An 11,700-nucleotide genomic window follows, 5' to 3' on the forward strand; every position below is an offset into this window, starting at 1 on the left:
AACTAACATTTGCGGGATACAAGAACCAAGGCCAGTATTGGGCAGACTTGCATGGTCTGCGTCTGTATATGGCCATTTGGTTGAGGATGAGCTGAGAGGGGCTTCAATGGCTGGGATAGTGTAGATGGGCTGGAGTGAGCTTTGATGGAGACTTCAATAGTTAAAACCTAAGGACAAAGCTTTGGATTCTTGCCCAGAAATAGCTAAGAAGAAGAAAATTTTTTTTAATTGAATCAGGTTGGGCATTGTATGGACCATTCGGGTCTTTATCTGCCATCATCTACTATATTACTATGTATGGTATGGTATTAAGACTTCCACCACCAATCCTTTCCATACTATCTCTAGAGGTCAATATACATTTTTCAGAGATATATGTTTTAAGACAGAAGCTGTTTTGGTGGGGTGTTTATTTTTTTGCTTTATATTTAAAATTACCTGCTGCTGTCCAGTATCCAATCCAAGTGCTCTAACAAATCCAGATGGGTCAATATATCGCCGATTGCTGCTCTGTAGCAATGCAAACAAGTATTGCAAGTGTTCACAAATTGTTTGAGGTTCATATTCTGTGAAAATAAACCAAAGTCTTGCTTGCAACTGGCCATCAAAGCCTGAAGTAACTATTCATTACAAATAGCCACACAGCATTATTTTTCTTTCTTAAATCCCAGAGGCCTAGGAACTATCAGGTCCTTTTACAAAGATGTGCTGCCAAGCAATGCATGTTAAATGCTAAGATGCCCATTCTATTTCTATGGACAGCTCAGCATTTAGGCCCATATTCTCTAAATGGCGCCTAAGTGAAAAAACACCATTTAGAACACAAGTTTTTAAAAAATTGAAGGCGCCATTTACGTTAAAAAGGCAGGCAACAGAAATGTAGGCCTTGAAAACCTTGGACTACATTTCCAGGTCCTATCTTTGACAGAGACGCAATTCTCTATATGGTGCTGTTGCTTGATTGACACCCAATTGGCAGCTGGACAACATTGTCATTTAGAGAATGTGTGTCTTCACTGCTTGGCAGTGCGCCTTTGTAAAAGCCCAACTAGAGTAGAATCTCAGCTATCCAGCACCGACAGAGATTGGTGGATGCCGGATACCTGTTTTCCAGTTGATTGAGTTTCCCCTGTCGGAGCTGGCCACAAGAAGCCTGTTTTGATGCTGCCTCCTGCTGACCAGCTGCGCTTTGGGTAAGGAAGGGAGGGAACGAGAGGGTTTGCAACTCAGGGCTGCCGCCTGCTTCTGCCTCATCAGGGCTTGAGGGAGGGAAAAGGGCTTTGGGGCTCAGGACTGCTGCCAAGCTGGTACTTCAGGGCGGGAGGGCTCATGCCTCAGATGCTTTGGGCTTGGGGGTCTTGAGGGAGAGGGAGATTTGCTGCTCAGGACACTGCAGCACTGGTGCGTCGGGAGGGAGATAGAATTTGTGGCTCAGGACTGCCACCGTTTCAAGTTCTTTGGGGCTTAAGGGAGGGAGGAGGGTTTGTGGCTCAGGACCACTGCCACTTCGGGGGATTTTTTTTTTAATATATGTTCTTTATTCATTTTTAAATCACATTCAATAAATGGAAAACAGAATAAATTAATCATTTTACACTATAGAAATCACTTAAATTTTACAAGACTCATACAGATTAATATCCTCCCCCCACCCAACCCAATCATTTCCATTAGAATAACTATGAAATTTTCCTCTAATTTTAGTATTATATTATACATATTTTAAACAGAAAATACATATATATATCCATTCAGACTTATTTTTCAAACCACAAAATTTGTCATCCTTCTCCCCTATTTCCATCCGTAAAAATAGTTGATTAAAAACTTTGTATACCTCCTAACCCTCCCCCCTCCCTGGATGTGCATATTATCTAACTAGTTTTTTAGCCCGTTACATTAACGGGTGCTAGAATAGATGTGTAGACTTAGGCATTTCTTTCTTTCTTTCTGTCTCTCTCCCTGCCCCCTTTCTTTCTTTCTGTCTGTCTTTCTGTCTCTTTCCCTGGCCCCCTGTCTGTCTTTCTTTCTTTCTCTCTCCCCCTGTCTGTCTTTCTGTTGCTGCACTGACCGTGTAGAGTGTCCTAAGGAGTAGCACTACGTGAAAAGGGAAGAAAAAAATATTTTGCAAGAACTTCATAATTCCAAAAATAGGAGAGGCACAGAAACTATTGTCTTGAAACAGTCTCACACGCTTATCAGGTATTCTTTTCAGACCTGGCATATTAGGTTTCTATCATTGCACTGAGTTTTGTATAAGGCAACAGTTCAAAAATGAAATATAATAACAATGTTAGGCAAACATTGGGCAACAGCCAGTTATTATATTTCGCTGTTGCCTAATTTTAATCCTTATACAAAACTCAGGGCAATGATAGAAACCTGTTTCAGAGCACTGCTTGCTAATTCATGATGTGTGTGAGACTGTTTCAAGACAATATTTTCTCTGTGTGTCCTAAGGAGTGACAGCTTTCCAGGTGCTGGGTCATGAGTGTGGATCTGAAAAAGTTAAGACATTTTTTGGCCTGAAAATCTGAACCGTGTCTTAAGTGAGCTATTGATAAATGTCAGTTTAGCAGATTCCACCGGGTTGTGAAAAGAAGGCCAGAATAGTCTTTACCTACGTAGTACATCCTGGGACTGTCGGCCAAGTCTCTTCCCTGAAGAAGCCCTTTCTGGAAACGTCAATCGCTCCTCCTAAACTTACTTGCTCCACTTCATCACTGACGCTGACCCATTCTGCTTCTATTCCTTTCTCTCCTCTCTTCTACCTTCCAAAGTATTTAGATCAATGCTGTCTTGTTAAAATGTTTATTTTATTTTTATTTTTCCTCTAACTCTACTTTTCACTTCTCTATTACCCTCCAGGTACTTTAGTTAGATTGTGAGCCTTCGGGACAGTAAGGGAATTTTACAAGTACCTTTCTTATTTCTAATCTTAATGTATATTTTCTGTAAACCGCTTAGAACCTAACGGATGTAGCGGTATATAAGAAATAAATTACATTACATTACATTACTTATCTGTATTGAAGGGTCCAAACTAACGTTTTGCTACTTGTCTTCGGGGCCGATGGTCAAAAGTACCGCCAGCATTAACATGCTATTAGCACCAGGTTTGTGCACACTATATTAATGCTGGCCAGCAACCAAAATTTGCAGTTTGGATTCAGCTGAAATCCCCCCCCCCCCCAATCACTGTTGCTACCACCATCATCCACCACCAGCAGGTCCTTCTGTTCTTCTCTTCACAGGATTTAGAAGAGGAAGCAGGACACTATAGATTAAATATGCAAGCTACTGTATGGATGGAAAAAAAAAGAGGTTTAGAACCCCCAGCAATAAAATGGTGGACAAAGACATGCTTAAAAGGTCTGCTGATGGAAGGGTCCTCGCCCAAATGCGGATTCTCAGGGCAACATTGTTGACCAGCCCCAGCAAGGAAATCAGCTGGATCCAAAATAAAAGCAGTGTCAGGAGACAAAAGCAGGAATGCCTTATGGCATAATGCAATCAAGTTCTGCCATAGCCAGATGAGAGGACTCCTGAAAAGGGATCTTTGCCACTGGCACAACTGGTTTAGGAAAAACCAACACGCTCACCGGCTGCATCCAACGAGCTGAGTCCGAAGAATACACTGTCCAGAAGAGCCAAAAAAAGTCCAGTGAAAATTCACACCTTGTCCACTGCAGGGCCCTGCTGAGGTGCTCGCACCGCGCCAATAGTGCTCAGACTTGGAACGCAGGTGTTTGGTGCCAAACACCAGAATGGCCTCTGGGCGAGATATTTTTCCAAAATCAAGAGCCCAGGCCCACTCCCCAGTCCTGTACGACCTGAAGGAGGTGAAGTCCAAAGCTCCCAACTCCTCCCCCAGCACACGGTATTCAGTCGCTGATCCGGCGCGCAATCATTGCACACATTTGACAGATTAAGGGCTGGGGAGTCAATCCCAAATGATTTTTAATCAAATTGAGAGGTTATGAGGCAGAAATAAAACTTTGAAAAAAAGACTGATAAAAATCCAAGATGACTGCCCCCGTGAAGTCACACCCAAAACAGCAAAAATAAAAAATAGTGATTTGGGGTTTGGTGAGGTGGGAGACCTGAACCTTACCCTCAGAAACTCTCAAAAATGAGTTTTAGAGAGTTTCATAGACCACTCCTCAAGTTCCCATAGGAAATAATGGAGATGTACTCACAGTGTCGTAAGTGCCTGCCTGTCAGCTCTTTTCAATGCATCAGAATGGAGGAAAAGGAATTTCTGCCTCCAAAATGACCAGACTTGAAGATCTGTAACCTCCGCCCCCACGGATCCTCTCCATTCAACCAGAGATGGGAAACATAGCCTGTGCCCTGAAACCTGGAGAAGTTTTACTCAAGGCACATACAGCCTGCATTTAAACCCCTGACAAGATCAGAGAGCAAGTGGGCTTCCAGGGGACTGGACCCTGAGTCCATGAAATGTGGCACACAGCAAGCTAGCTCCACATATCCAACAAAGTTTCTCAGTGAATCATTGGAGCCAGAGCTCCACAGATCATGCATCCTTTCCTCTGACAGAGGACCACCGCAAAGGGGTCTTAAGGCACTCAAGCTACCGAAAAGACAACTTTAAGCAAAAAAATAAGAAAAGATGCAGAGCAAATCCAAAAGACTTCTGCACGGATTGCTTGCAGAAATTGAAACTACAGGAGGCTCTAACTCTCTTTCAGAAATGGGACGAACATGTGCTCAGAAGTGTTTGGATTTCTACAACTCCCATATTGTGGGAAGGAATTGAACATCTAGAATCCGGAAGAGATGTAACAGAACTTCAGTCATATAGCACCTTCAGTAAGACAAATTTATTTTCAAAAAAGAGAGAATAAGCTAAATACCTCAATATTCACATATATGTTACAAAATTTATGATCAATTAAAGTCAAGGAAGAAACCTACATGCAAGTTTATTTATGGATCTAGCACTTCTCTTACCATCTATGCTGGGTCTAGAATTTCCATTTCCCCCTCCCAATCCTCCTGAGTCCAGCATCTCATCCTCCCCCCACCCAGTTTTGAACACAGCATCTTCTTCACCCACCCTCCCTAAACTTCTTCCAGTGCTCTGAAATTGTTCTGTGCCAGCAAGAGACATTCTTGCATAGGACCACACTCAAGCATGTTGCCATATCTCACCGTATCCCCAACAGGAAATGCATCAAAAAGCTTCTTAGAAGGTGGTGAAATCCTTTGGAAACTTCCATGATGCATTTCTTGTTGGGGAGATTGTGTGGACCTGTACAAGAAGGCACAGCACCGATGAAGAATATCTTGGGAGTGCCAGAGGAAAATGAGGGACAGCAGCTATATGGGGAGGGCAAGGGAAGGAGGCAATACTAGACATGGGACCCAGAGTGAAAATAGGGAATGTGATACTAGACTAAGATGGTGGATAGGATGGGGAAGAGGAGATGCTGGCTATGGGATCAGGTGCTCCCCAAATGCGACCCATACGCTAGACATGGCATTTTGGATGTGACTTTTATGAGAGGGTGACCTATATGCAAGTTATCTGTGGTACTTCTACAGGTAAACACATGGTTTCAGAACTACTGCAGTTTTTCAGAAAAAAAACCAAAACAAGTCTAGTGTTGAGGGTTAGGTCCACACTCTGAACACATATATACCAAGAAAATACAAAGGAAAAAAAAAGGTCATAAAGCTATGACCACTACCCACCTTTGTCTTCCTGGATACACTCTTCTGCTTTTTCTGCACTCCAAGCATTCTCATACAAGTAAAGTGCTTGTCTGAGTTCCATGTTAAGAAACCAGACCTGCAGAAAAGTGTTCACATAGCAAGTTGCACCAAGGTTCGTCAAGCCCACAAATGTGTTCTGTAAAAGAGAGGAGAAAAGGACTTGGAAGCCATTCATATTTCCTTTCTTTCGGTTTCTATGAAAGAAGTATCTGACATTGTAATCAACAACTAGGAAATGAAATTATTTCTTCTAAAAAATAAATAAATAAAAATAAAATATGAGGATGGATTTTCCTGTACTACGATTGTAGAATGCAGGAAGCTCAGGCCTAAATGGGTCTTGAGCCACAAAAAAAGACAAAAAGCAAATAAGCTTTAAAAGGCTAAAAACTTTAATTTTTGGTGGAATTCTCTATGTCATTTATATAAAATGAAACGTTCAATAGCGGTACAAAATGGAAAATATAAAAGTTTTATTAAAATATGGGAGCCATTAACATTGTTTTGTAATGAATAAACACAATTTTTTCTTTTGAAGATAAATTATTTAAGGAGGGGTAGGGGGGAGGGATTGTACAATTGGATAGAGGGTAAAATGAATTAAGAAGAATAGTGTTGGGAGGGAGGGTGGGTTATGGGTTTATATATATATACAATTGTTATTATCTTGATGGATTTATCAAGTGTTGTTCTTGAGCCTATGTATGATTTTTCTTGTACACTTGTTGAATGATTAAAAAGGAATAAAGAATTAAAAAAAAAAAAAAAGGTTATAAACTCTAAAAGGAACTAGGAGGGAAAAAAAGGAATGATCTCACACTACTCAAAGCACAAGAAAGGAAGGCCACCAACAAAAAAAGCCAAGCTGAAGAGAGCACGTTGATAAATGGTCCTCTGCTTCGCCGAAAGTAAACAACTCAATGCATAAATGCATTTACAGTGGTACCTCGGTTTGCGAGTGCACCGGTTTGCGAGTGTTTTGCAAGACGAGCAAAACATTCGCAAAATCGGTGCCTCGGAAACCGAGCGTGCCTCGATTTACGAGCACCCACCTGCGATCTGGCACCCTCCCCCCCATGATTCAGCATCCCCCAAGCATCCACCCACCCACCCACCCGATCACATTTCTTACCCCCGTTTGGCCCCGGCACCAACGCACAGGACATGCCGGTGCCCGAAGATCTGCCTCCTTCACGCTGGGCCTTGAGCATCTGCGCGTGCTCAAGCCTTCTGGTTCCCGTTGTCTCCGAGAATCTCAGAGACAACGGGAACCCGAAGGCCTTGAGCATGTGCAGAAGCTCAAGGCCCAGCGGGAAAGAGGCAGATCTTCAGGCACCGGCATGTCCTGTGCGTTGGTGCCGATGCCAAATGGGAGGTAAGAAATGTGATCGGGTGGGTGGGTGGATGCCTAGGGGATGCCGGATCGCGGCGGGGAGGGGGTGCCATGCGAGCAGGGGGGGGTGTCGCTGGATCGCAGGGGGGGCGAAACGAGCGGGAGTGATGGCGGATCACGTGGGGGGGTCCTTCATGAGCGGGGGGGAGCAATGCCGGTTCTTGGGGGGGAGCAGCACCGCTGGCCTCGGGGGGGAACGTATCAAAGCGAGTTTCCATTATTTCCTATGGGGAAACTCGCTTTGATATACGAGTATTTTGGTTTACAAGCATGCCTCTGGAAAGAATTATGCTTGTAAACCAAGATACCACTGTACTTAATAAGAACAAAAATGCATGCCAGGCGAGTATCGGGCGCAAATATGTTTTAAATTGTGCAGGTATAAGTGCTGGTCGCTTGTCTATTTATGTTTTAAATGTGTATGGGTTGTGTTGTGTATGTTTAAATTGTGAGCTGTTCTGTAAAATGCGGGTTATAAACAAATTTTTAAAAAGCAAACAAACAAATTAAATGATTCATTTAGGGAGCATGTATGGTTGGGCAGACTGGATGGACCATTCAGGTCTTTATTTGCCGTCATTTACTATGTTACTATGAATTAGTACCAAATTACAAGCGAGCCAGACCACCATCCAACTCAAACAAAGCAAATCATTAATATTAAAATGAAGTCTCGTTAAAAAACCTTACCTTCTTCCTCCTTTCAAAGTTTGGATCATCAATATTGTGGAAACTATTTTCATCTATTTCTCCTAACCAAACATGCTCACCAATGCCAACCAAGCAGTTTGGGTTCCCTTTGCAGTTCCTTCTGCAAAATAAAGAAAACAGTGTAAGCAAATAGTTTTAAAATGGACAGGAATCACATTTACCCTGCTCTTCTGTTACTGCAATCTAGTACTATCCAGAGAGTGGCAAAAAACTGGACTGCTCGTCCGGAGGCTGTCATAAGGGAAAACACCCTCCAGGGATTCAAACCAAAGTTAGACGAGTTCCTGCTGAACCAGAACATACACAGGTAGGGCTAGACTCATTAGCGCACTGGTCTTTGACCTAAGGGCCGCCATGGGAGCAGACTGCTGGACACGATGGACCACTGATCTGACCCAGCAGCGGCAATTCTTATTTTCTTATTATTAATTATTTCTACAGCGCTACCAGCTGCACGCAGCTCTGTACAGTCACAAAGACAGTTCCTGCTCCAAAGAGCTTACAATTTAAACCAGCAGTTCTCAACCTGTGGGTCGCAACCCCTTTGGGGATCGAACGACCCTTTCACAGAGGTCGCCTAAGAGCATCGGAAAACACATATTTCCTATGGTCAAGACTCTTAGGAACCGAGACACCACACACCTCTATCTGTTTCCAAACGGGTCAGCCCACATGCAGATACGCCCACATACATTTGTAATTATAATAAATATTTCATAATATATAATTACATATTGTTTTTGTGATTAATCACTATGCTTTAATTATGTTCAATTTGTAACAATGAAAATACATCCTGCAAATCAGATATTTACATTACGATTCATAACAGTAGCAAAAATCCAGTTATGAAGTAGCAACCAAAATTATTTTATGGTTGGGGGGGGTCACCAGTAGAGGTCTGCACGGGAACGGGGATCGCGAGGGTCCCGCGGGAATCTCATTATCCACGGGACTCCCACGGGGACCCCCTCTGGCCCACAGGACTCCCATGGGGATGGAAGGCTTTGGAAGCAGGGTTCGTCCATATAATATAATGGACACATTAGCCTTAGTAAAAGAGGGGGTTTATAAGTTAATTACCTGAACAGAAAACAGGAAAGGGTTCCACCAAAGAGATTCCACAAAGAAAACAGCAAAAAAAACTGTGGAAATGATAATCCTGTCAGAAGTAATTGTTGCTTTTTATGGGGACGGGCGGGGATGGAGGTAATTCCTTGCGGGGATGGGTGGGGACGGAGAGGATCCTGACGAGGATGGGTGGGGACGGAGAGGATCCTGGTGGGGACAGCTGGGGACAGAGAAGATCCTGGCGGGGACAGAGAGGATCCTGGCGGGGACAGAGAGGATCCTGGCGGGGACAGAGAGGATCCTGGCGGGGATGGGTGGGGACGGAGAGGATCCTGGCGGGGGACGGGTGGGGACAGAGAGGATCCTGGCGGGGACGGAGAGGATCCTGGCGGGGACGGGTGGGATTTCTGTCCCTGCGCAACTCTCTAGTCACCAGTAGAGAATGACACGGGGAAAAAAATCTGTCCCCGTCACCGGACCACCGTCCCCTTCACCGCAGCATCCACCCTTCCCTCTCGCCACCTCACCGCCCTGAGAATCTCCCTCCCTCCCTCCCCCTTACCTTCGCGGCTTGCCTGCGCTGCAGTCGCGTATGTGTGGGCGGAAGCTTCTCCTCTGACACAAGCGAAGTTGCGTCCGCCCCCAGACACGCGAATGCAGGCAGGCAGTCTTCGCCGGCTTCAGTAAGTTTCTTTACTAACGCGCTGCGAAGGGAGGGAGCCGCGCGCAATCGGTGACCACGCGCCTTCCCTCCCTTAAGTGCGGGGACGAGGCCATTCAAGGCTCCACGGGGCGGTGGACGGCCTTGTCCCCGTGCCCGCGGTGAGCACTCCCCTCCCCACCACCGTTTCGGCGGTTTACCCGCGGGAAACCGCCACCGTGTCATTCTCTAGTCAGCACAACCCGAGGAGCTGGCGAGACCGACTGAGTGTATGTCAACGCTCAACGCGGCCATCCATTTCGCTGTACGGAGTCGGCGCTCACCTGCAGATGCCGCGCACGCAGGGCTCCAGGCAGACCCTGTAGGCCATGGCGATGTGCTCCGGCCCCACCTCCTCGGGCCTCACCGCCTCCGTCCAACGCCAGGCCGCCTTCTCCAGCTGCAGCCGCGGAGCCATCCGCCGGCCGAGCGAACGCTTCACGCGCCCAACGTCGATGCTCGGAGAAGACGAAGAAAAGCCGCCGCCGCAACAGACGCCTTTTTTCCCGCCGTTCTTCACGCGCTCGCGAGGGACGCGCGAGGCAACATCCAAAGGGGCGCGAGACGGACAACGCGGTTGAACTTTTTTTTTTTTTTTCTTCTTCTTTTCTCTCCCCCTCACCTCCTGCTAAACGTAAAGAGGGAGCGAAACGGTGCGAACGCGTAACACGCAAGGCGCACGCGCGCACCGCAATCTCCACGGCTACAGCCTCAGCGCATGCGCGACGCCTCGACTCACAACCCTTCCTGAGCCGCCCCCCCCCCCCGACTCGGCGAACGAGCGCGCATGCGCCTCCGGCCTTTTTTTTTTTTTTTTTTTATAATTCTTTATTCATTCTTTCATCTTACATCAAGTGTATAAATAATAAAACATTTGAAATTGAATACATCACTTGAATTTTTTTCTATTATAACATTCAATACATAAAGTTTACTCTCTTCCCTCCCACCCATCCCTTCACTAAATCAATCAAAAATATCATATAAATATAAATATTCTTTTCTATTGATCTAGATATTTAATAAAATATATAACTTTTACTTTACTTTATTAGGATTTTATATACCGCCTATCAAGGTTATCTAAGCGGTTTTACAATCAGGTACTCAAGCATTTTCCCTCTCTGTCCTGGTGGACTCACAATCTATCTAATGTACCTGGGGCAATTGGGGGATTAAGTGACTTGCCCAAGGTCACAAGGAGCAGCGTAGATTTAAACCCACAACCCCAGGGTGCTGAGGCTGCAGCTTTAACCACTGCACCACTCTAGAAATCAAAATGTAGTAAAAGTGAGCCAAGTCTAGGACAATCAAGCCATTGTGACATCACTAATGAGGTTGGCTCTTATTGGTGGAATGAGGCATTATGACGTCACAATCTCAGCTCTGGTTATCAGAGGCTGAAACTTTTCACACTATTTATTGATTCGGGTACTCAAGCATTTTCTCCTGTCTGTCCTGGTGGGCTCACAATCTATCTAACGAACCTGGGGCAATGGGGGGATTAAGTGACTTGCCCAGAGGTCACAAGGATCAGCGCGGGGTTTGAACCCACAAACCCAGGGTGCTGAGGCTGTAGCTTCAACCACTGTGCCACACCACCCCTCCCTACATTTGCAATTGTACTTATAATGGAAAAATGGTATCTATTCATTGCAATAATTTGTCAGTGGCCCCCAGATCTTTTTAAATTTATTATAAATCTCTTTTTGTATAGCAATTGTTCTTTCCATTCTCTATTCCCAACTACTGAATTTGTCCATTAAGCACAACTAAGTTGTTTTGATTGAATTCTCTTTTTATTATATTCTCTCCACCAGATGTACTCATGCCTTCTTCATGCTCATATAGCATTGTGCTTCTTACATAGTGTCCTCAATCTGAGGTCACCCTTGTAACAGATCTAACCCTTTCTTGTATTGAGTTTTGCAGCCGCTTCCTGGTTTTCAGATTCCGGTGCGGATTGGGTGCTATGCGCTTTCCTGGTCTTCCATTGTTCCATCAGACTCTCAGTTTCCATGACTACCTCAAAACTTTGACTATAAAAGGGGGTGAACTAGGAACAAAGGGAGGGGGGGCTCAAGGA

General features: G+C 44.9%; 1 protein-coding gene across 2 annotated transcripts in view; it reads right to left on the bottom strand.

The window, feature by feature from the left end:
• Window positions 1-10,305, bottom strand: part of USP48 (ubiquitin specific peptidase 48) — a 173,943-nt gene extending 163,638 nt beyond the window's left edge. Inside the window, exons 1-4 of one of the 2 annotated variants that reach the window (XM_033921536.1) lie at window positions 9,899-10,305; window positions 7,823-7,943; window positions 5,719-5,875; window positions 439-566 (exon numbers count right to left, since the gene is read on the bottom strand). In XM_033921536.1, coding sequence (XP_033777427.1) covers window positions 439-566; window positions 5,719-5,875; window positions 7,823-7,943; window positions 9,899-10,032 — 540 coding nt within the window. In that variant the 5' untranslated portion in view covers window positions 10,033-10,305. The remainder of the gene's footprint in view (window positions 1-438; window positions 567-5,718; window positions 5,876-7,822; window positions 7,944-9,898) is intronic. The other variant, XM_033921537.1, reaches the window with a different exon arrangement.
• Between the last annotated feature and the right edge of the window lie 1,395 nt (window positions 10,306-11,700).

This window comes from Geotrypetes seraphini, chromosome 15 (genome assembly GCF_902459505.1).
Source record: "Geotrypetes seraphini chromosome 15, aGeoSer1.1, whole genome shotgun sequence".
NCBI classification, from domain to species: Eukaryota; Metazoa; Chordata; class Amphibia; order Gymnophiona; family Dermophiidae; genus Geotrypetes; species Geotrypetes seraphini.